General features: G+C 46.1%; 1 protein-coding gene across 6 annotated transcripts in view; it reads right to left on the bottom strand.

The window, feature by feature from the left end:
- Positions 1 to 4,099: 4,099 nt before the first annotated feature.
- ATXN7L1 (ataxin 7 like 1) overlaps positions 4,100 to 25,649 on the bottom strand; it is a 256,174-nt gene continuing 234,624 nt past the window's right edge. For 3 of the 6 annotated variants that reach the window (XM_027539684.1, XM_027539686.1, XM_027539690.1), the window contains 6 exons: positions 21,185 to 21,380; positions 17,488 to 17,609; positions 15,717 to 16,022; positions 12,326 to 13,265; positions 9,498 to 9,572; positions 4,100 to 7,566 (listed from right to left, as the gene is read on the bottom strand). In XM_027539684.1, coding sequence (XP_027395485.1) covers positions 7,525 to 7,566; positions 9,498 to 9,572; positions 12,326 to 13,265; positions 15,717 to 16,022; positions 17,488 to 17,609; positions 21,185 to 21,380 — 1,681 coding nt within the window. In that variant the 3' untranslated portion in view covers positions 4,100 to 7,524. The remainder of the gene's footprint in view (positions 7,567 to 9,497; positions 9,573 to 12,325; positions 13,266 to 15,716; positions 16,023 to 17,487; positions 17,610 to 21,184; positions 21,381 to 25,649) is intronic. The other 3 variants (XM_027539685.1, XM_027539687.1, XM_027539689.1) reach the window with 3 other exon arrangements.

Below are 25,649 nucleotides of genomic sequence, written 5' to 3'. Positions count from 1 at the left end.
AGCATGATTCTGCAATGATTCAGACTTGTCTGGGACTGATTGGGTGTTAGAGGCGTTTAGCTTCTTTACACCTTCCTCATTTACTTTTTGAGTTGAATGGCTTATGAAGATGTAATAAAGAGAAAATAAACTTATTGAAATACATTCCTGGGAACTTCGCTCAGTGACATGGATACCTTAAACCTGATGTTCTGGAATAGTCCCAGATCAGAAAGCAAGAGATAATCCACTAGGCAAGTAGTTATTGACGAATGGGAAAAATCAAAAAGGAGAAAAAATACTGTAGTATTGTAAAATTCCAGAGACCTGAGTAAAGCAACTAGGATATGCACAGAACTGTAAAATACCTTTATGGAAATGTCTACAGTGGCTTAGGAAGAAACATCTGTAGGTGTTTATATCTACAGGAGGCAAGGAACTACAATGGAAAGAGAACCAGACAAGGGAGGACAGGCTTGCCCGTCAGCCCAGCTATGTGCTCTTGATACCTCATTTGACCTGTGTCTCAGTTTCCTCCCTTGCATTAGAGGGTCTTCAAGATTACTTCAGGACTTCCCTGGTGGCCCAGTGGTTGAGACTCTGCCTTGCAAGGCAGGGACACGAGTTCCATTCCTGGTGGGGGAACTAAGATCCCACATCCACAAAGCAACTAAGCCCAAGCACCAGAACTACTGAAGCCTGCAGGACACAACTACTGAGCCTGCACACTGTAGAGCGCACACTGCAAGGAAAGATGCTACATGATCCAAGACCCCAAGCAGTCAAGTAAATAAATTTTTAAAAGATTACTTCCTGTTTTCACATTGATTCTCCAAGCTTATGACTAATTTTGAGAGAGGCTTCTCAGAGTTCCAGGATGTCTAGGCTCCTTTCAGAATGAAGTTAGAAGTCACCCAGGCCAGATCAGTGACGGATAGCCAGTCACAGACAAAGCTCAGAACCAAGGCATAAATGATGTCTTTGGTGCTAGATGCACTACACTGACATTTTGTGCCTATGGATAATAAAATTATACCTTTATGTGCAATGTCAATGGGCTTCCTCTGTTTTTTTCCTCTTCTGTACAAAAATATTCACACTTTAGCCTGAGGCAAAACAAGAAATGTGCCACGGTTTGCCTGAGAGTGTTGACTCCAAGGAGCCTTCCTCTGCCCTTGGTGTGCTCAAACAGCTCTCCTAGACTGTCATCTCCATGTTAGGGCTGTGCTTTGATCAGGAATCATAAATATGCTGTCAATACTGTGTGGCAATCCAGTTTCATTAGTAACTATTTCATTCTCTCTTTACTCTTCCCAAACTTCTTTTGAGATCTCAGGCACACCTGGCTTGCCCATGGTCACTGAGAAAGTGGAAGCCATCAGATGGGTATTCTCTAATCTTGCCCAGCAGTGAATCTAGAAGCTGACTTCTTCCCCTTTTCCCTGGAGGAAGTGTCCCCCTGACTACTGTTAATTAAACAAAGAGGCCGTTAGACTGAGATGCTCTAATGCCCTAGGGGCCTATGTAAGCAAATCAGTACCTAAGTCTGTAAATGTCTCAAGGTTACAAAATCAAAATGCTAGGGACAATCAATCACAAATAGCCAACAAGGCTTTAAGCTATAGCCAATCAATACTTTCCTTCCACCCTTTCTTTATAAAACTCTCTCCCCAGCTCCTGTTGGTGGAGCTCCTAACCACTTCTGGTTTGGCGCTGCCTGACTCGAATCCCATTTTTGCACAGATAAGCTCTTAAAATTTGTAATATGCCTCGGCTGATCTTTGTGCACCACAAAAGCTAATACCTCCACATATGTTCAAATTCACTTTCCTCTTGCCTTTTCAAAAATGTCCCTTTAAAAAAAAAAATTGGAACTTCCCTAGCAGTTCAGTGGTTAAGACTTCACTTTCCAATGCAGGGGGTGTGGATTTGACTCCCTTTTAGGGAGCTGGAATCCCACATGCCTTGTGGCCAAAAAACAAAAACTAGAAACAGAAGCAGTATTGTAACAAATTCCATGACTTTGGAAAATGCTCCACATCAAAAAAATCTTTAAAAAAAAATCACCCCTTTTTTCTGCTTCTTCAACTTCTCCCTTCTATTGTCCCAGCCTCAGCAGCATATGAATCACAATCTGGACCCTTCTACTTTGAAAAACACAAGAAACAAAATCTAAACACTCCCTTGTGCCTTTTAACCTTCTTAAGACTTGTCTACACAACTGAATTTCCTTCAGTCCCCTGACACTTCCACTTCATCATACCTGCTTTGCTATGGTCACTCTATGTCCAAGTTGTAACCCTTAGAACATGTTGAGTATGAATTATTTGGAAAATGATGTAACTATGTTAGGTATCTTGAGAGGATATCATCTAGGATTTAGAGTGAGCCTTAAGTCCATGGACAGATGTCCTTATAAGAGAAAGGCCACAGGGAACTTGAAACCCAGGAGAATAGAGCAGAAAGCCATGTGAAGGAGGCACAGATGGGAGTGATGAGTCTACAAGCCAAGGAATGCCAAGGATTGTAAGCCATCGCTAGAAACCAGAAGAGGCTGGGAAGGAATCTCCCCCACAGCCTTTGAGGGAGTGCAACCCTGCTTGATTTTGAACTGCTGGTCATCAGAACTCTGAGAGAAAGAATTCATGTTCTTTTAGGCCACCAAGTTGTAGCAATTTGTTATGACAGACCTAGATTAATAGTCCCCAATGACCTCCATGTTGCAGTACCTCAGACTCAATACCGTCTCTCTCTTCCTTTTGCAACAGTAAACTCAGCTGACTCTTCCTTGCGTGAAGCATCCTATAGCCCTAGCTTCCAGGGAACTACTACCTGTTGGGTTCTCTCTCTTCTCTTTGTGAGTGCTTCCTCTTTGGGTTCTTTGTGAGCTTTTCTGTTCCCACCTAACCTCTAAATGCCTGCTCTTCTTCCCCTACATTCTCTCAAGTAATCACACATATACCTGTGGCTCTAAATATCATCTATATAACAAAGATTCCCAGATTGATGCCTCCAGCTTACCCCTGCTGAGAGCTCCCGTCATGTATATCTCATGCCTTCTTGACACAGCAGCTTAGCGGTTCCATGGTAATATCACACATGAACAAACGTAAACATGCAAAACATAATTCTTTATTTCCATGAAATGTTTCTTTTGCCCCCTCCCCAAATCCTGTTCTTCCTCTGGTTTTCTACTTCTGAAGAAATGGCATCTCCACCCAATACAATTGCTCTACCAGAAACCTGGGAGTCATTCTTTTCCTTACTCTTACATCCAATTCCTAAGCACGTCTCATCAATTTAACATGTAAAATGGATCTTGAATCCATTCACTTTTTTTAGTATATACTGTCACCATTCTGGAACCACATGAACACAATGTCTCACTGGGTATCTTGCAACAACTTCTGATGGATTCTCTACACAGCAGTTAGAGATCCTTCAACAGATCAGATCACATCATACCCTTATGTAAAACCCTTCAAAGGATTCCCATTGAACTGAGCACAGAAATCTAAACTATGAGGCCTTTTGTGACCTTGCCACACCTTCTGTGCATCCTTTCCTTGCTCTGCCCACCCCTTTCCCTGTTCTGTCTTCCTTAGTCTTCAAGAATCTACCAGACTTTTCCCACTGTGGCCCAGCTCTGCCTGGGATTATCTCCCTGACACCGTCTTTCAGCTCACTTTCTCACAGGCAACTCCCTGATTGCAAACCACCCCCTCAATCCATTTTACATTGGTTTCTCCTGTTATTCTCTATCATAGAACTCAAATCTTTCTACCATTTGCCACAATCAGTAATTAGGCATTCCATCATGTATTTATGTACCGTCTGCCCTACCTGGGTGCCTTCAGAAAGCATCTGGGTCTGTATCTGTTTCTCATCACTGAGCAGAGTGCCTAGCTCAGAGGCAGCCACAAAAGGGATGCTCCATAAATATCTGTTGAATGAACTCTCTTCTACACCTTAAATGTGGGTTCTAGCAGGAAGGCTCGTCTGGTGAGGACACATACACCCAGAAGAATAAAAAGCAATACCCTAAATTTACATTTTATGAAAACCCAAAGACATTGATTTACAAACATATAAATTATTTTATTTACAAAGCCATGTTACAAAAAAAAAAAAAAAAAAAAAGCAAAAGCAAAAAAAAAAAAAATACAATCGCTCACTGGAGAATGTCTCCAGGCCTGGTGCTGCACCACGGCAGTATCAATAGATACATGTTTGTTCTTTCCTTTTTAAAACTGTAAGCCATAGAATTTACTATTTACACCTACTTTAGACATTTATTCTGCTTACAATATCACAGGCATGGAATGAATTCTATCTGATAGTGCTAATACATAAAGGTGCGGGACAAAGAAGGAAAATACTTAGTGTTACAAAATATGGATCATAGAAAAGAAACCCACTCCACAAGTGTGGTATTTGTTTAGAATGTTTGGACATGCTTTCTTCAAAATTTCTGGAAAAGGTTCTAAAATTGGTAGTAGGAAAGGACAAATGAGCAGGTGCAAATTCTCCTCTGTGCAACAACAGTTATTGAATATACCCCATGACTGACCAGCTACATAAAACCCACAGAGTTTTGTTAAAGTGCCATGGGCTGACAGCATAACAAAATAGAAGGTGTAAATAGAAAATTTCTTTTTTTCCTTTTTTAAAACAAGAGTTCACTGAGAATCAGCAATAATAGAATATGCTGTATAAACTATTCTCTACAAAGGTTGATCAGCATTATTTACAATTGGTACATTGATACAAAAGAAGGCATACAAGTTATCCAGGTCGCTTTTTTTTTTTATGGCTGACAGGTCTATGCATTGCGTTACGCTTTAACAACCAGAGCTTTCGAGCCTCTATGGCTGGCGACAAGTCACAAGATCTTCAGGCAGATGGGGGTGTGTGCAGTCAAGGGGCTAGGAGAGAGGGCTGAGTGGGGTGTGCAGAACAGAAGTACCCAAAGGATATTCCCCCAATAATGCTTTATAGGCTGGTCCAGTTGAACTCCATCCAAACAAACTGAAAGAAAACCTTTTATTTGCATTCCATTTTTCAAGCTGTGAGTTTTGAATACATCATTATAAAGTAAACCTGTAGCTGACTGTGAAGGAAGAAACACCGTGGGTTTTCCCTTTTTGCTCAGTTTCCAGAAATGTCCTCACCTTGGTCAGAGCCAGTCTTTCACCAAGTAAGCAGCATTCAGTGGGGAGCCTCTTTATTCCAGCTTGCAATTCAAGATGTAGAGAGCTAAAATGTTTAAAATCCATTGAATTGCTCCTTTAGTCCCTGTCGAGACATTATTTCTCAGAAGCAGCCACTTAATCTCTCAACCTTTGTTTTCCCTCTTGAGTGTAAGAGTTTGTAAATCAGAGGGTTATTTTGTTGCTGAGATTTTTTTGTTTTCACTCCTGCAAGTATTACAACTCAAAATAAATTATTTAAAAAAAAAACAACAGACTTCTAAAACTGAACGAGACGAAAATTGTGCAAAAATAACAAAGATATGTACATACTTTTCAGTCTGAAGAAATGTACAATAAAAACATAATTCAAAGAACATTTTAAAAATATAAACATTGCTTCAACTTTCCTAAGTTTCATATTGTTTCTGAAACTATTCTGGTCAGTTAGCTCTGTAATATAGTAAAACATAAATTATTACAAAATTAACACTATAAAAATTTACTTTAAGAATATCTTCTAAACTTTTTTCAAAGGGTCTAACCTTGTTTATAATTTCTTAAACATTTATAAGTCTTAAAATCTGCCTTAACCTTTTTTTTTTTTAAAAGAAAAAGTAACAATCTTCCCTTCAATTTGCAGTCTTTTTTTCCCAAGATGGAAATAAACCAGCATATAAGTGCACTTTTAACACTGTAGAAATAAAAATGAATTCATCTGAACTAATGTCCTAGTACCTAATATCAACTCCTGATTTTTAAAAAAATCATTTTATATTAAAAACTTTAGTAATCCTATTAAGAAACACTGTCAGTGCAATTCCATTGATGCAAATCACTCCGTTTGCCTCCCGTCTTTGCAAAATCCAATCATATGGTGAAATTTAACAGTAGTCTGATCTTTGGGTTTGGAGGGAATGGGAAAGAAAACTTGAGGGTAGGGATGAGGGTTTACATCCAGCGGCAAAACTGGCATTCATATCTGACTTACGGATGAAGCAAAAACTCCTAGTATCTCTTCCATTATACTGTACACAAAGTTACATGATTCATAGCACAGAACACCTATTTTTATATGGGGAATTCCTTTCCTGATTACAATTCCCAATTAGAGCTTATGGTATTGTTTCTTTCAGAACTCCAGTGTGAACAGTTTTGTAGCTGCAGGCCTCTGGCTTCTCCCTTCTGGCTCTTCTCCATAAGTGGTGGCCTTACCATTCTTTCCTGGGTGGCTTGTTGGAATGGGGGCCTCTGGCCAAGGGCATCGTGGTGGGTGGGCAATGCTAGTATTTATTCTCAACAGGGGTTTGGCAATTAACCCTCCATAGCAGTTTTCCCTCAAGCCCTTTCTTCTGGCCCTGCTTTTCTCCTCGTCAAACCCCAGAGGGCAGCTTGAGAACTTCCACAGCCCTGGGTACCATTCCTCCTCCTGAGTGGCTTCCTGAGGTCTTGTGCCCCTTTCCCTGGAATTCTTCCCCCCAGTGACTTGCTCGGCTTTGTGCCCTTGGACACGGTGCTCTGGGAGGGATTGTGTAGCATGGAGGCCTAACAAGCTCAGATGATCACAGTTACCCAATTTCCACCATCTTTTGAGGATGTCTTTTCCTACCCCCACACCATTCTTCCTGCAACCCTGTAGGTCTGTTCCTGCCCCTGTCCCTAACCCAGTACATCTGTGAGCTGCACAGTGGTACTGAGTGAGCCCCATCATTAAATGCTGCTGTTCTCAACTCTGCATCTGGTTCCTGCTATTCTGCTTCCCTAGAAACCTGATGGGGACACTTGGCCCGCCCTCCAGCTCTCTGCTCCCCAAACACAGGCTGCTCCCCAGCAAAGCTCCTCCCCCATCAACACGCTGTCCAGAGGGGAGGTACGAGAGCCTGTTCCTCTGATGGCCAGTGGGGACCCAGAGAGTGGCAGGCAGGACGGGACGGGAGGGAAAGATGGAAGAACTCAAGGAAAGGAGCACTGAACGTGCTCAAGTTCAAGAGTTTCAGATGAGGCCAACCAGGAACAGACATTCTGCAATGTCTGCTCTTGTGGCTGGAGCAAAATGATGCAGTAGCAGCATCAGAAGCTAGATGAGTGACTCCAAACTTGGAAGAAGGTATACACATGGCAAATGAAAGAACGGAAACAAAACACTGGTACTTGTTTTCTGTAAATCTCAAATTCACGTTCTTTTGCCTTTTTTTCCTCAAAACTAAAAATTGGTCAATTAAAAAAAGAAGAAAGGCCAGAGCCACAGGTAGGGCACAGGAAACAGACTCTCCCCCACTGCCCACTCCCCTCCCTCTTCTGGCTGGGGTGGGGTCCCGTGGCCAGGCATTGGTTTGGAATTGGCTTCAGAGTCTTGTTATGGAAGAGTCCTTATCCTGCCCGTTCTGTTTGTGTTCTTCTAGGAAAGAAAAGAAAAAAGAAAAAGCTTGTTTCAAAAACATACATTTGGGGTTACCTACAAGAGTTCAAAAAGATAGCCTCATTTCCTCATCTATAATAAAAAGGACACCATGCCACTTCCTGCATTCAGCAAAAGCCAGCTGTGATGAGCAAATGAGGTGACTGAAGTAAAGGACTCGGTAAATGGAAGGTAGCCACAAAGATCCCAGCTGTGGAGGAAAGCACAGGAACAAATCCTGGAGATTAACGGGGCTCCTCTCCAGGAGGGAGGACCAGGATAGCTGATCTGTCTTCATTTTTGTTTTGTTTTTCTGTCCATCTTTTCCTAACTAACCCCCAGAGAGCATGGAGAATTACCCAAGGAAGAAGTATAGTGCTGGGTTAGGCATAAAGGCTTTGAATATACAGGTTTGGTTCAAGTTCCTTCACCTTCATCTGCAAAATGACATTTTGTCCCCAACATGACCAGTTTGTTAGAAGGTTGAAACGTATGTAACGTATGTGAGGGGCAGAGCACGGCATCTACAGAGGAAGAGCTCAACAAAAGAGAGGTGTTGGTGTTATTGCTACATTCAGTTAGGCTGTCTGTTAAACCCAGCTGTGGGTTTCCAGCTGGTGTGCCTGGAGCTGGTGAAGGCACAGGTGCCTGCGAAGGGTCAAAGTGGAGTCTCCAGGCACACCTTGCAACCCGTTCAGGAGGCCTGCTATCAACAGGCAGATTCCTGGGGCCCTTCCTTCACCCTAGCACAAAGGATGGGCTGCAGGTGCTCAGTGCAAACCCCACCACAAGTGACTCAAACTGGTGGAGATGCACTCCCTGATCTGAGGATACAAAACTGTTCCCTATTAACCTTCACCCACACTCCACCCAAGGTTTGTGGGGAAAGACCAAAGGCCAAAGTACAGAAAAACACTGTAATTTTGTATCTGACACATATGGCACTTCTAAGACAATGTAATAGCCATACACATATTTTTTCCCATCATGTACAACCCTTCCTGGCCTCCCCAGGACGTGCACACAGTCCACTGGAGAAAATCACATCTACACTGTTTACACACCTCAAGTTTATAAAAAAAAACCTCTTAAATCTACCCTGAACAGTTCCACCATGAAACCACATCCTGAAACCACATAGCTACAGCTCATCAGAAGCCTCGAGAAAGTGCTGACCAATGTCTGCCAAGAGTAAGGCCTGTTAGTCAACAGCATCTTATTTAACTTTCACAGCGACCTCAGAAGGTAGGTGTCGATTTTGCCATTTAACATATGAAAAACCTGAGACTCAGAGAAGTAATCCGCCCAACATCATGCAACTGCTAACAGTAAATGGAGAAGGCAATGGCAACCCACTCCAGTACTTTGCCTGGAAAATCCCATGGGTAGATACGTAGGCTGCAGTCCATGGGGTCGTGAAGACTCAGACACAACTGATCGACTTCACTTTCACTTTTCACTTTCATGCATTGGAGAAGGAAATGGCAACCCACTACAGTGTTCTTGCCTGGAGAATCCCAGGGACGGGGAAGCCTGGTGGGCTGTCGTCTATGGGGTTGCACAGAGTCGGACACGACTGAAGCGACTTGGCAGCAGCAGCATTAGCAGCTAACAGTAAAAGCTAGCATTTGTGTGTTAGGGCTCAGGCATTTTGTAGAGGCTTTATGTCAATAAATTAATTTAATCCTCACAAAAGCCACATGAGATAGGGGTCATAATGAGCCCATCTTACAGACGAGGAAACTCAAGCACAGAGAAATGAGGTAACTTGCCCAAAGGCACACAACCAATTACCAGAAGGCCTAGTTTTAGACTCCGGGCAGCCATTTTCTTTACCGGAGATGAGATGTGAACCAGGGTCTGACCCCACAGCCCACGTTCTTTCCACCCTGCTGAAGACCCTATGGACTTCTGCCCCCCCAGTAACTTACCGGTCGGCTGTGTCCTGGGCTGGATATGCTTGAAGGACTGGATTGTGACAAAGCTAGGCTGCTATTTTTCCCAACCTGAAAGACACCAGTGAAGCCTTCCTCAGACACGGGCGTCAGCTGGGGACAGACTCCCGGATACTACGAGTCGCGAGGGGAGAGGAGGAGGCTTCATGGCACCTCGCAGACCCTCCTCCTGTGGTGTGGAACTCGTGTTTCCACCTTAAACGTCAGAGAAAACGGGATGTTTCAGGGGGCCTCCACCACGCCCCTCTCATCCCAGAGGGAAAACAGGGGAACTCTCAAGCCGTTTCCCAGATGTGCAGACTGCAAGTTTTCTGGAGGATGCCCAGTTTTCCCACCTATGACTGCAGTTCCTGACCCATCTCGTCTCAGGCCCAGACTCCGTTGGACTGGCTGAGAATGAATGCCTGCGTCTTTTCTAAGTTTTCCCAGCACACTCCACGTCGTTAAGAAATACGGCAAGAGGCACAGCTTAAGCCCAGGCCTTCCTAACTTCCCGCCGGGGCGTGTGGGCGTGGCCGTCGTGCTCGCGGTGGGCGGCGTCCTCAGGGGAGGAGCTCCGCGCTACTCGCCTTTTCATAGACACCTGCCTTACCTTCGCAGTCTTGTTTTTTTGTTCAATTTAGTATCTCCGTGGCAAATTCTGGGGCCTTACAACTACCAGATACAATTAAATAGATCCCCTATTGGTCCCCAAAGCATATTTTACCTTGAATTTCTCACCCTCATGCCACGTCTTGCCCAGTCTCCTGAGAGATTCCAAAGGCCTAAGATTTCCCCAAGGGCTTCCCGAAGGGCTTTCCCCAACACCTGGAAACCACCGGTGGTGACCCTGGACAAAGCCTTTTCTTAATGGCCTGGTGACAAGCACCCAGACATCAGCTGCAATAGAGAACCAACACTGACTAGCTCCAAGGCAGCCATTACATTCATCCACTCTTTTTGATTTCCCTCCTGATGAGCACTCTCTCTGATGGAGGCTTGTCTGCTCCTTTCACCACTGGTTTTGACTAATTCAGCATGCTTACAAAACATTTCATATGGTCCTGCATCAAAGAATCAACAGTGCCACATTTACTCAAGACAGAGGCACTCCACCCATACAGAGGTACTCCATCAATAGAGACAGAGATGAAAAGTCCCGACTCCAGAGGCAAACCGCCTGGGTGTAAATCCCAGCCCTAACTTACTCACTGTGTGACTTTGGGCACATTATTTAACCTTCCTGTGCTTGGTTTACTCATCTGTAAAATGGGGGTAATAACAGGTGAAGATTAAATGAATATATGAAGGGCTTGGACCAGAGCCCAGGCCATTAAGTAAAAGTTAGCTGCTAGAACTTCATTGAAAACAGGTGGCACTATAGCCTTGCTGCTCAGTTTGTGGCCAGCACACCAGGGCAGCAGCACTGCCTGGTGTCTGTTAGAAATGCAGACTCTCAGGATCCACCCCAGACCTGTGGATTCAGAATGTGCACTTTATTGAGAATCCCCTGGTGATTCATGTGCACATTCAAGTTTAAGAAGCCCTGGATCTGCCCTCCATCCTGAGACCTGGAGGTGGCATGGGCGAGCAGTTATTAGTTTCAGGGTGGGGGTGCCCGGTGGGTTCTGGTCCCTCTCCTCAGCATCCCTGCAACTGCAGATGAGTGCAATTGTCTGGGCCCTAATGAGAGGACCTATGTACCCCTTGCAAACGTGGCCTTGGGTTGCAGCTAGTCTGGCCCTTGAGATCCAAAATTGCTTTTCTCCCATGTTTGCTTGTGTTTTGTGAATCCCCCTCAAGAGTTTCTCTTCATGAGGTTTTAACAAGTCTCACACAAAGATGATGAAAACCATGAAAACATCTTTTAAACAACTGCCTCGCATGCCTCCAAAACCCTCACTCCCAGGCAGGGCTGGAGCCTGTTGAATTCTGTCAGCCTGGGGCTGCTGGTACAGTCCATGCACACTGTCCTGCGAGGTCCCTCCCACTGGACTCAGCTCGCAGAGGCCCCAGGCAGCCCCTCCCTACCTGTGCTCCTTCCTCTACACACAAATGACACCGGAGTTGGGCGGGAGGGTTTCCTAAACAGCAATCCTGGCCAGAGAAGAATGGGGAGACTTGAGGATGAGAACAGGGCTCCAGGGAAAAAACATGTGTTCTTCATGGACCACATCCCATTCCCCCAAGCTTCCCTCACGACACCCTCATCTGTGTGTAGTGGCCTGGAACACTTCTGTGCCAGGTGGTGTGAGCTGCAGTGTTGCTTCAGGAAGTAAAGAGTTATCTTAGGAGTAGGGAGCCTGGTAAAGTGAGAAGCACAGCACCCCACCCCACCAGGTGGGACCCAGGTCATTATGTATCCTGCTAGGCCCCGGGTTCTTCCTAAGGGGATGCCAATAGATCAAACTGCTTGGCAACAGAACTCTTCAGTGAAATCATCCAGACTGACAATAGAGCGAGGTGGGGAGCTCAGAATCTCTCTGTGCCTTAGTCTGCTCATCTATAAAGTGGTGATTACAACAGCGTCAACTGTGCTGGGCTATTGTGAGGATTAAATGAGGTGATACTCATACAGGACTCGGAACAGCACCTAGCACGTAGTGGATACTGTACAAAGTGTCTGTTACATAAACTTCTCTCAGAGCAAGGGGTGGAATCACCTAGACGGAGATCAAGGAGGGGACTCATGCTTGTGTTACCTGTCTGGGCCACCTGTTTGGACCACTTGGCTAAGCAGGGGTGGGGGGAGGGGGCGCTGCCCGGTTCCCCAACCCCCCTCCCTGGGCAGTGCCAGGAGGCTCCTGGAAGGACGGGCCCCTTACCTGCCGAGAGGAGGTGCTGTTAACGGGATCGGGCACCGGAGCAAGAAGGCTGGGCGGGTTCTTTCTGTGAACGCTATTCATTCCAGGCATTTTAGTGATTTTACAGGCTTTGCTACTAGAACTTGAGTTCTTACGCTTTTTTCCTTCTGATTTGTCAAAAGAGAGGGGCAGAGAAGACACAGCATTGTGTGAGGCCAGAGAGAGGTCCCCTGCAAGGGTGGGCACAGAGAGGGGACAGGAGTCACTGCTGCCGCCCCCAGAGCCCACGTGTCTCACTAGGTCCGTGGGGCCGCCAGGCAGCGAGGTCCGTCCTGAGGGCTCCAGTTTGGCACTGAGTGGGCTCACCCCATTGTTTGAGTTGTGCACAGACAGACTGTTATAGGGAGGGGCCGCCTGATAGGAGTTCAAAGCAGAACTGGCATTCAAAACACAGTTCTTTTTGTGGGGCCCTGACAATGGGGAGGCGAGGGATGTCTGCAGGGGTAATGAGGAGGAAGAGGAGGAAGTCGAAGACTGCGGCTTCCTCTTTTTGTTACTTGGAGACTCGTCGCTACGGGCGGACAGGTCTTTGACTTTTGAGGATTTGCTGGTTTTGGTTTTGGATGGCTTGTGGGATGGGGAAGCGATGACGGCTGGTATCGGGGACACGGCGGGTGGGGCCTTGAAGGTTGAGTCCATGATGCTGAGGGTTGCGGCCACATGAGGGAAAGCTGTGGTGTGTGACATGAGGGCGCTCGGGTCCGGCGATGTCACAAAAGCTGCATTTGAGAGCATGGCTGATGTCATTATGTAAGAAGAGGTGAGTCTCGAGCTGATGGGAGCTGAAGGAAGATACACAGCACTGGGGTTGCTGAAAGGCTGTAAAACGGATGCTGGAACAGGGGTGGTGAGGTGGGCTGCTGGCGAGGGCATGGGGCTATCTGCCGCAGGAGGGATCTTCCTAAACGTGAGAGAAGAGTGAAAGAGAAACAGTGAGAAATAGGCTTCGCATTGCTCCAGAAGCTCGATTAAGTGTGAGCATCAGGGCTACAGAGAAAACCCTGGTGGAAACCAGACTATGGAAAATGAAGCCTTGAAGGATGGCGGAATCTGATTTATGGCCCTTCCCTATGGTTTCCCCCATTGCAACATCCGGCAAGCTAGTTTTAATCACTTTCAGGTTTTCAGATCCTTTTCTCCATGCTTGGCTATTGGATAATGGCTGATTTGGGTTCCCGAATAAAAGGCGAATGTTAATTAGAATAGAAATTGCCCCCACAGTATCCCCGTTTTCTTGCCCCTGGCAGTGATGAAGGTGATTTTTAATGAGAGGTGGTCATTTCACACTTAGGTCCTGGCTTGAAGAAGGGTGAGGACGGGGCTGTGCCACCTGCACATGGGGGCCAGAGCATCCCCCCCGTGCCCCTGCAGCCTCTGCCCCTCCCAGCCTCCACACCCTGCTCTTGACTGGAGTCACCCCTCTCCTCACAGGCCAGTCTGCCCCTGCATGTGCTGTCTACAGTCTCTGGTTACCCTGTAGAGAGGCACTTCTACATTTGTTCCTCTTCACCTTGCTCTGCCTCCCCACTCACTCAGGAGCTATCACTGGGGTATGGCTGTTCTTCAGCAGGTCTTCCTGTCCCTGGGTTAAGAAATAGGGAAGGTAGAGGAATCCTCACAGATCCAGAGAAGGGGATCAGGAATTTCTAGTTTGTTCTGAAAGTAAATGCAGGAGAACACATGAATGGGGGGTCCTTCCTGAAAGCTGGAGTGGGGGTACCTGGGAAAAAACTCTCTGCCTCCTACACTCTGTGGAGCCCAGGCCAGCACCAGGTAGAGGGTCGCCCTGGGAGTCTCCCCACAAACTCCATCTTTTGACTCATGATGGAAACAGTTTCTGCTTCCAAGCTGTTGCCTTGGTTCATGTTGCTACTACTCTGGGGACCAGGAGGAGCGTGGGGGTTTGGGGTCACCATGTCTCTGACTTTTCAGGAAAGGATACAGACCTCAAGAGAGAGGAAACTCATCTCAGGAGCCAGGTGCATATTTTCAAACAGGTTCTTTCCTGTTTCTCACCTTGCTCACCCCTCCCTGTTTCTACTGGAAGTCATTTTCCATGTAGCTGGGGCTCCCCAGAAATTAGGAACTAGCTCTGCCTCTTGGAAAGCAGCACTTGAAGGCGGGCAGGTGTGAGACAGTGCCTCCCTTCAGCAGCAGGACAAGGCAGGGAACTCTGGAAAGAGGCCCCGCTGAGGAGGACACGCCTCTCCTAGCCCTGCTCTCTCCGAGGATTCCGTTTTCTGCCTGCAATTTGGTAAGGCCCATGGCGTCCATCTCTAGGGTGGAATCCAGGGGGATCCTTGAATACACAAGTGCAGTGTCCTCGAAATCATCAGACTGAGATCCAATATAGGAGAAAAATGTTGCCAAACTCAGAGTGGCCATAATGGTGTTTGAAAAACCTATTTTCTCTCAAGCCTAAAGAGGGGAAAAGATGCTGTCAACACTAAACAAGGGCTCCATTAATAGTACTTGTTGCAATGAATGAATGACTGAATGAATGGATGGATGGGTGGATGGTGGATGGGTGAGCGGATGAATTCTCAGCAGCAATACAACAAAGCATGCCAGCCAAGGACTCCCATAAATCAGATGAGAAAGGCCTAAACACACCCTTAGAACTGTCTGGCACTGCACCACCCCTCTCTAACAGCACCAGGGCCCATTTCTCAGAGGGTGCAATGTCCGCACACCACATCGTCTCTGCTGGCTGCCGCCTCCTGTGGTTCTCCAGGCATCCCACTCAATCTTTCCTTCACTCAAGTTTTGTACCAGCTAAAATATGGGTAGGAGTCCATATGGGCAGGGTTCTGGCAGTTACTTGTAATAAAAAGTTATTTACAAATACCAGATGGCTCATTTAGACAGGGCCCCAATCGATGACCATAAGCGGGATCCATCTGAGCATCCTGATCCGGTATTTCCCCATTACAGAGTCTACACTGAGGTTTCAGCCTGTGCTGACCAGAGCTGAAGTCCTCAGCCTGCTGACAGTCCTGGCTGACACTCAGCACTGGGATGGGTGCTATTTTTCTGCATACTTCCTACTTCTTCCCTTCCTCCCCCCACTCATCTTAAGTGGACAGCAGAGGCAGGAGGGGCAAAGGGGCAGGGGGCAAAGCAGGGTGAGGGGCATGTGGCAGCTCACTGTCCCTGGGAACCACTTCCCCCACGCTAGACAGTTCATGTGCTTTTCAGGTGCCAAATGGCAGTGGATTTCACTTGGTGGGCTGTGTCCCAGTTGCAGCTTTGCACGCTGGCCTAGGGAAGTCCCATACAAAAGCCCCCAGATGCGAATAAATTACAGTGCCCATCCTCCCCTGCCGGCTGGCACGGAGATCCAGATGCTGACCTGGCTGAAAGAGAATACTGTGTTGGCGTCTCCTGATGCAGAGTTAAATGCTTGTTAAAGAAAAAAGAGTCTTGGCCGTTCCTTTTCTTCCTAATGTCTTCCACGCCCCCATCGGCTGCCATCCCTCCAGGTTCGGGCCCGTCGGGGCCTGGGGTTTGGGCAGCGAGGTTGAGAGGGCAGCGGGGTGCTACGCTCTCCAGAGTTGACACCCAGGCAGCCCCAATGTTGCTCAGTGACAGCAGATTTGTTAGGCAAGTCCTGAAAAGGGGGGAGGGACCTGATGCCCTGTGGCTCGGGTTTCTGTGCCTGAGGAGGAAAGGAATATGGACTTGAGCTGACAGGACACCAGGCAGCGAAATACAGATCAACACATTCCTTCCACGTGTCCGGGACTAACACTTCCACAACACAGGAGAGCACAGAGCTGCAGGTCACCAGGGCCAGCTGCCATGCTGGGGGACCCGCGCACAGGGTTCAGTCACCCGACACCAGGAATATGGGAACCCCGCATGCAGCCCGTCGGGTGCCGCTCAGAAAGGACACAGGTAGAAAATGGGTGCCCTTGAGACACACTGGGCAGTCACTTAAGTGAGAAGAAACCATCAGCTTCTCTTGTGGCCCTTTCCTACTTCACAGGAAGTGTCAGTGTGTCGTCCTAAGTCTGCTCGGAGAGCTTACAGCATGCTCGGTGGGGCTTGCTTCTAGATGTTCTGGAAGCTCTCAGGGTGTCGTGGTGAATAGGGGCTGAGGGGCCATCACTGGGAGAGAGGAGGCGACCTGGGAGCAGGCAGGTTTCGAATGCTCTTCCCATCCTACCCTAGTACCTAGTACTGTTTCTCGGGAATGCCTTCCCAGCCTTTCCTGGGCTTCGCTGAGCAGGCTGAAGGGTTCGATGTTGGCTTTCCTGGACTGTCTGGGCCTAGAGCTGAGGAATCCTCGATTCTACAGATTATGAGATCTTAAAAGCTCACCTTTGCAGGAGCAGGGGGGCTGGAGATCGCCAGGGGGTCAGCCTGGCATTACCAAGTGTCCAGAATGGCAGTTCCTTAGGTGCTGTGCTTTGAGAGGACCTAGCGTGTCACTCTGTACAACAGCATTGTATTTCCCTAAGTCAAGAAGGCTTTTTCCCTTTTTATAAATCTATTAAAATGTAAATACAGAGAGGTGTTGGAGAATAAAAAGACCATAGAGAAATGGAACATAAGTTCAGTTTGGGGTACAGAAAAGTATGTAGAGAGGTGAGGAGAGAGTCCTAGGGAGGTGGGAAGGGCCAAAGACAAGCTTAACCAACTTGGCAACATGGTCCTGGATCTGCCCTGTTGGCCACGCTGTGTAGTTTTTCATAGGACATTAAACAATTACAAATTGGTCAATAACGATTACGAAAGTTTCAGTATCCATATCTAGCATTAACATTACAAACAGAAGGATATTCTTAATATCATTAGATAGTCTTAGTTACGGCAAAAAAGGCCCTTTAACACTGTTAAATAAACAAGGTCTTATCTAATACCTTTCCATTTAGTTAGAAGATTACCAACACAAAAGTCATCTCCAAAGAAGATAAAACATACCACACATCGTAGTTGTCTCTGAAAAACTACAGGCAAGCCACCAAGAGGGGCTGACGTTCAGGAATTGATCATGAATTCTGATTTCAGAATCATTTCATTCAATAAAAAAGCCAACTAGGGACATTCATTTAGAAAACTGGGCTCAGAGGGTTGTGGGGCAGCTCAAATCTCATATTGCACAAAAACTGCTTACTTACTTCCACATCTGTGAATTCAAGTGTTTTTCTACCATGGAGTTTAGTGCGACTCGAAAACGATCCCATCTTCTATCAAACACATAGTACCCTCGTCCCATGAGGCGACTCCCAAATGAGCAAAACTGTGAGGGGAAAAAAACCACATTTTAAACTTGGATTACAGGTTAATACGCTAATACAAGCCACACAGAGACAAATAACATTTACATAAAAACACACAGGGGTATAGTTTTCCTCAAAATAAAGAAGCAAATAGTACCGAAGCCAAAAATATTTCTGTGTGAGCTCCCAGATTTTCTGCAGAACCTCACAGGGTGAGTCAACAATAGTGACATTCAATCGTCTGTGGCACTGAGGGTTACCTTCTCCGTCCCGGGGACTGAGCCAGCACTTTCAGTTGAAAAAATAAACAAACCAACAGCAACAGTAGCCAGGACACTTTTTCAGCACCATGGGCCGGTCATATCAGCCATCTTCTCAAGGAAGCTGGGCTTCCCTGCTTCCCATCACAGGAATGGCAACAGCTGGTTCTAAGGTTCTCCTGTTGACAGATCATACCTTTCCCATCTGTTGTCAACAGAGCCACTTCCCTTCCAGCTGGGCTGAACCCCTTCCTCTCCTGGTGTCAGCCTCATCTCCCCTCCCATTAGCACTGCCAGGCTGCCTGGGACATGGCCACTGCCGCTGAGCTCTCTGCTGCTGCTTCTCTGGGCTGTGTCCAGTTCTCCCCTCCCTCAGAGCCTGAACGAAGACTCACCTTCCAGTCACCTTTCTCTGACTTACCTTGCCACTCTGAACTCCCACAAACCCCTATACACACTTCAGTACCTTCCACCTGGGAACAGCTATGTGGCTGTTCTGTGTGACACTGAATGCTTCTGTGGCGGTCTTGATGACTGCAAGTGTCTAAAGGCCACAGACCCCCACTCCTTCTTACTCCTCAGTATGAGGCTAGTAGGGATTTAGGCTAAAGGATGGACTATAGAGATAAGGTCCTACACAAAGTGTTCAGAGTGAACTCACACTTTGAACACAGGGCTGAAACATGAGCAGTTAGACGGTTAATAAATGTCATTTGATGATGATGTTAGGACACCCAGAAGGCCAGCAGACAGAAATGCAAGAAGGTGACATTTGGCTGGTCAGAGCTCAGGCAAGTTTGCAAGTGACTCTATAACTCAAATGCAGCTCCTCTCCCTCCCCCAGGCCTCTCCCGGCAGCTCCCTGGCCTCCGTCCCAGACACAGTGCTGGGCTGGCACTCATTCCACAAACGCTTCCTGGAACCAGTCTTTGGAACAGTTCTCAGGAGGAAATGCAAGACCTTCCCTTTGTTTTGTTTCTGCTTATGTTTGGGGGTCGGTGGGCGGGGGTTGCACTAAAATCTTGCCACCCATCAAATCTGGTATTCCTGATGAAAAACTCTTTTCCGCACATTAAGTGCTTACTGGCCAAGCCAGAAAACATACAAAGGGAGTTCTCCCACATGGAAGCTGGTCCCCAGCAGAATATAGGCACTGGTCCAGGTCCAGACATCTTTTCTTCCTTCGTCTCCTTGCTAAAGACACCCCAAACGAGGGTTCATTACAAAAACTGATTTAATGTATCAGTTGGCCATGAAAGAAAGGACAAAGCAAAGAAACAAATCCATGGCCTTTCCATTTAAATCAGCAAAACATGAAGGGCACACAAATCTGCCAGGCTCCGAGTTGAGCTAATCCACTGTAGCTTGGCATCATGTCATTTGGACAGAGATCTTGATGTGCTCCAGAGTCTGGCCTTCTGGTAGAGAGCCCTGTCTCACTTTCAGACTTGGAAGCTGGAGGCCTCTTAACTGTCTGTGCTACCTATGTCTCTAGTTCGATAGAGATGCAAGGCTCAGCGCCCCAGAGGCTCCTGTTCTTGATCGCATATGGTGCCCCAGGCAGGGCTGTAGCTCCTTGAGGCATGGGCCACTGTGGCAGACTCTACTAGTTGCCAAGCTCATCAACTGCCATCTCACCCCTAGCTCTCCCTGTTTTTTCCTGGCTAAGAGAACCATGTTTTTGTTCCGATATCTGGCATGGAGCAGTGAGCAGGAAAGGTGGGTTTCTTCCCAGAACCCTGGGATGAATCATGGCTGGGATCATCCTGTGTGCTGTTTTAGTTGCTAAGTCATGTCCGACTCTTTGCGACCCCATGGACTGTAGCCTGCCAGGCTCCTCTGTCCATGGGATTCTCCAGGTAAAAACACTGGAATGGGTTAGCATTTCCTTCTCCAGGGGATGTTCCTGACCCAGGGATCAAACCCGCATTTCCTGCATTGGCAAGCATTTTCTTTACCACTGAACCAAATAGGAAGCCCCATCCTGTGTTCCTACAAGCCTATCCTCTGCCACTGATTGGTATAGGGGTGGGCATGTGACCTACTTCTGGTGGGTGGAAGGGAAGGTCTGCTGGGAGGGCTCATAGGAACATCTTCTTCCCTAAGAAATGACATAAGAGCATCTTAGAGGAAGACTTCCTTCCTGTTGGTCCCTTTCCCCACTTTGTAGAATGCGACTTGGTGAAGATGTGACATTGGAGCTGGAGCCAACATATCCAAACCGTGCATGAAACGCAAAAAGGGTTGGGGAATTCTCCCTCAGCAATATGACATTGAAGAGATGCAGAAACAAGCCTGGAACCACTCACCTCTAGAATTCTTGCTATATGAGACAAGTAAATGGTTGATGTGCATAATCAGTATGAGTTGAGTTTTCTATTACTGACAGAGGCATTCTTAACTGTCCCTGTTTCTATACTAGCCAAGAGGTTAAGTCTCAAGCTGTTAGTGAAGCACACCGGTAGAAGTGGGGAGGGAGTCCCTCTCTTGATGCAGGGTTGATTTCACCTACACAGTCCATGATATCCCGGGACAGTCAGCGCTAACCTTGAAGGCTTCATGCTGGGACCAGAGCAAAGCAGCTATAGGGTCCCATGTTTCTGGCCTCCCTGAAATGAGGTCTGTTGATGGTAGCACCAGGCATTCCTTTTTTAAGTGCTCAGAGGGCCAACACAAACAAGCTTCCAGCTGATGCTTCCTTATACCTCCCACCTGGATTTCAACGATCTTCGGAATTGTTAAAGTGGACTCTTCCAAGGAACTGGGGAGAAACTGACCTTTTCATTAACCTGCTATCATGCTGACATGAAATGCTTCCTTCTTTCCTACATACACACACACACACACACACACACACACACACGAGTTTTGTGCCATATGGTCACACCTACTAAGAACAATATAACTCAGAACCAACAGGGAAGAAAACCAGCCAGGGCTGGCACCTGGCACATTGCTCAGACAGACGGTTCCCAAAGCAGGTGAGCCAGACTGATTCTTGAAATCAGAGGCTGCCTTTCAGATGGGCAAGGCAGGAAGGTCAGCTCCCCAGTGCTCTTCTATGAACACCGTTTCTCAAGCATTATCACTTCAAGGTGCACCATAAATACTCAAGTGTTTAAAGGATTATGATCAGCTGGGTGCCCTTACCTTTCCTTCTGTGATATTCAAGGGGATTTCTAAGGCAATCACTCAACCTCAGGGAAAGCCCTTTCAAAAAAACACTGTCCTGGAGGCCTCTGCTTAGGAAGGGTGCTATCGGAGGACATAGCCCCCTGAACACCACATAGCACAGGGAGAAAGAAATGCCCGGATGGAAACAGAAGGAGGCCTACCGCAAGAGGTCTGGGGTGGTGGGTGGAGAAATGACAGTCTAATAACTTCTCGGATTCATCGGTTCCATCCATCTCCCCTTCATCACTTGACAGTCGGCTGGCGAGGTCACCTCCAACAGGGGGCAGAGGGGGTTCCGGAGTGTAGCCACTGTGATTTGAAGACGTGCTGCTGCTTATGCTATTTGCAGATGATGGTCTAAGGGCAAGAGAAAGCAAACAGAATAAACTTTTCTGAGGGAAAGAGACCCACCCAGTTTCACGGAGCTCAGAATCAGAGCGATTAGCCTTCCCGATACATTAAGGAAGGCAGGTCGATGACAGACCTGCACAAGGAGAAATTTCAGGCTGAGAGGGGAGGCAGCAGCCAGCTCTCTACGCGATCGGGTGGAGCTGAGACTGCCCTGCCTGAATGCCGGCACCAGGGAAAACTCCAACAGGGTAAGCGGAACAGAAAATACAAAAAACAAACTCGTGTGGCAGAGAATTAATTCAACTTAAAACTAGTCATCTATGAATTCAGTGACAACTATTCATTCATTTGCATGTAAGGAATTTACACTTGCCCTGCAGTTGCTTCTCTCTGAAAGCAGACCGCGATGGGAAGATCAACCGGATAAACAAGCTCAAATCAGTCAACAAAATGTCAGTGATGATGAAAGACAGCCTTACAAACAGAGCTACTGAACTACGACTTTATGACATTGTTACCATACCTACATGAAAAAATGTTTTGTCCCAGATAGGACCACAATTTCCTCACTGGAAGCCAAGCCTGTTTTCTAATATCAAGTCATATGGAGTTTAATTGTATCTTCTGAGGGTGAATGTTTCCATTTAATTTTTGACAAGCCACTAGACCCACAGATTGGCATGGCTGACTCAACAGTAGGTGTTGAAGAAATATGTTTCTCAATGAAGGAGTGAATTAATTCCATGTGTATAAACAATCCAACAGATCTCACCCCAGTCATGGCTAAGCTTATAGAAAAGCAGTGTCACAGTAAGAGGCAGTATCAAGGCTTTCTAAGCAGTGAACAAAAGAAAACACACCTCCGCATTAGGAGAAGAGTCAGAAGAATGGTCATAGCTAGTTGTTAGTTGTTTTGATTGATCAGGGAGAAAAAGAAGTTTTAGAGAAGAAAAAAAAAAAATCAGGATTTTTTTTTTTAATGTGGACCATTGTTAAAGACTTTATTGAATTTGTTACAATATTGCTTCTGTTTTACGTTTTGGTTTTTTGGCTGTGAGGCAGGTGGGTGGGAATCTTAGCTCCTGCATGACCAGGGAATGAACCCCGAGTTCCTGCATTGGAAGGCAAAGTGTTAACCACTGGACTGCCAGGGAAATCCTCAGGATCTTCAAAAAAAAACAAAGAAAGGTTTTCTGCATTCTGTTTTGAAAGCTACCCCTTCAAGTAACATGAAGGGGCTTTTACTCACATACCTCTCTTCTCTCCCTCATTTTCACCTTGGACACTGTGTTGTTTTGAAATCTTTCTAGGTGTCAAATACCTGAGTTCCAACCAGATCCCCAAAGCACAGTCACATAAAAACAAAGCCACAAAGGTGGAAAAAAAATTGATAGATGAATGGATAAATAAAACATGGTATATCCACACAATGGAATATTAGTTAAGTCTCAAAAGGGAAGGAAATTCTGGTATATGCTACAGCATGGATGAACCTTGAAGACATTACACTAAGTGAAATAAGCCAGTCACAAAAGACAACTACTGTATGATTCCACTTAAACAAGGTATCTAGAACAGTGAAGTTCAAGGCAGAAAGTAGAACGGTGGTTATACCAGGTGCTGGGAATGGGGACTTAAGTGTTTAATGGTACAGAGTTTCAGGACTGAATGATGAAAAAGTTCTGGAGATGCATGGTAGTGATGGCTGCACCACAAGGTCCTCAATGCCACTAAAAAAGATTTTTCTTTGCAAAGAAAAGCTGGTTTCCATCTTCATCTGGACCTTGTTTCTTCTGGATGTGCTGCAGCCATCTTGCTACAGACTTTGAAGATGGAGCCAAAAGATTGAAGAGGGTGGAATAAAAGGGCAGAGAAGGACAGCCAAACCCTGATCTCTGGGGACTGGTGCCCTTTCACCTCTGGACTTCCTGTCACCAGCAGTAAGAAATTTCCTAATTACTGAAGTGGTTAGTAAGCAAGGTTTTTTCTTACTTGCACTTGAAGTGTCCCAACAAGTGTGAAAAAGAGATTTTAACCTGTTTTTAGGACACAGACTGTAGCTGGAGAATGTTAACGGATGGGAAAGGAGCTGATCTATCACAGAACCCTGATAAGCAGGGCACCGTGAGCAGCTAGAGCTGCAAAAGTCACAGATGAGGTGAGGACTGAACACAGCAGGAGAGCTGAAAAGCTTGATATTTGGTTGTGGGACCCACAGGTCATCATTGCTACCTCACATAGCCAGATGACTTAGCACTGCTCCAGCTGCCCGTTCCCCTACCTGCCCGCTCCCCCTCCAATCAACAGAGAAAATGAACTGAGATTCCAGACAGGGGGCCACCAGCAGAGACTAGGAGGGAGCACAGGGCTAGAAAAAGGGGGACTAGGGGCTGTCGCTGGTCAGAGACTTAACTGGCACTCCCGGAATGCCTACTGCCCAGCACATCAGTAGGCAGGATTCTTCCCTTGGGAAACTTAATGGCCGCAAAGAAAACGCTTCCATACTTCGCATAAATATCAACAAAAGGCTGACTGGTGATGTGATGACCTTATGATTGACAGTCCCACACACAGACCTCCAATCAGCTTATTAGAGTCTTTCTTTTAAAATGAATGGTTAGAAATCACCAAACATTCCTGAAACACTCTCCAACGTTAGGCTGACCAACCAAACATCAAGCACGTAAACACATACATGAAACAAACCTGGGGGAAATGAAGATAAGGGAGGAAAAGAAAGAAAACTAAGAAGCCTATCTTCAGATATTAGAATGGTATCACTTCTGCAAAAGATGGTATCTTGTAGGATATTATAAGAAGCAATCAGATAAAAAGAATTGGATCCTGGTGACTTCCTTGGCAGTCCAATGGAATCCACACTTAAGAACTTGATCCACAGTTAAGAATCCACGCTTCCACTGCAGAGGGCAATGTTCCCCTAGTCAGGGAACTAGGGTCCTGCATGTCACATGGTGCCATCAAAAAAAGAAAGAAAAAGTAAAAATCACAACCAGATCCTAAAATTTAACAAGTAAATCATAAATTATTTAATATACAGTTTTAAAGATAAAGTAAAAAAAAGTCTTTTAGGCAGTGAAAAAAAGTCTTTTAGACAGTGGGACAAGAGATTGGGAGACAACAGGAGAAAAGGGTAAGAGAACGAAAAGATCAGAGCAAAAGCTCTAACACCTCAGTAACAGAAGGTTAAAGAGAATAAAGCTAACAGTAGGGATAAAATTATTTAGGATGTAATAGAAGATATCCCAGAAACAGGTGTTTCCAGATTTAAAGGATCTACTGAGTACCCAGTACAATGAATGAAAAAAGACCTATATCAAGGGGGATCCCCGGGAACTTTCAGAGCCCCATGCTTCAGAAATCAAAAATGGAATCAGAATGATACAGAACTTCTCAATAAAAATCTTTGATGCCAAAAGTCAATCAAAGACTGCTCTCAAAATTCTGTAGGGAAATAGTTTTCAACCCACTTATATATTCAGGGAGATGATCAATTAAGTGTGAGAGTAGAATAAAAACATTTTCAGGTATATAAGGATTCTAAAAACTGACTTCCCATGTCCCTTTTCACAGGAAGCTAATGGAGAAAACACTTCATCAAATAAAGGAGCAAACAAAGAGAGGAGGCAGCAAGGGGCCCCAGGAAAAAGGTGCTCTAACATAGAGAGGGTAAAGTGAGCTCCAGGATGGCAGGAATTACTGTTTTTCACTCTCTGTTAGGACTATTTGGTTTTTAAACAACATGTCTATATTCAGTTCAGTTCAGTTACTCAGCCATGTCTGGCTCTTTTCGACTCCATGAACTGTAGCATGGCGGGTTCCCTGTCCATCATCAGCTCTCAGAGCTTGCTCAAACTCATGGCCATCAAGTCGGTGATGCCATCAAACCATCTCATCCTCTGTTGTCCCCTTCTTCTCCTGGCTTCAATCTTTCCCAGCAGGGTCTTTCCAATGAGTCAGCTCTTCGCATCAGGTGGCCAAAGTATTGGAGTTTCAGCTTTAGCATCAGTCCTTCCAATGAATATTCAGGACTGATTTCCTTTAGGATGGACTAGTTTGATCTTTGTGTACTCCAAGGGACTCTCAAGAGTCTTCTCCAACACCAAAAAATTAAGTTTCATTAAGAAAAAAAAAATCTGGGGGCTCTTGTGGTAGTCTAGTTGTTAAGAATCCGCCTACCAATGCAGGGGACACAGGTTTGATCCCTGGTCAGGGAAGATCCCACATGCCGAGGGGCAACTAAGCCCCTCAAGTCAC

The sequence above is a fragment of the Bos indicus x Bos taurus genome, chromosome 4 (assembly GCF_003369695.1).
Source record: "Bos indicus x Bos taurus breed Angus x Brahman F1 hybrid chromosome 4, Bos_hybrid_MaternalHap_v2.0, whole genome shotgun sequence".
Taxonomy (NCBI): domain Eukaryota; kingdom Metazoa; phylum Chordata; class Mammalia; order Artiodactyla; family Bovidae; genus Bos; species Bos indicus x Bos taurus.
Note: the sequence above shows the minus strand (reverse complement) of the source record. Positions and strands in the feature narration are given on the sequence as shown.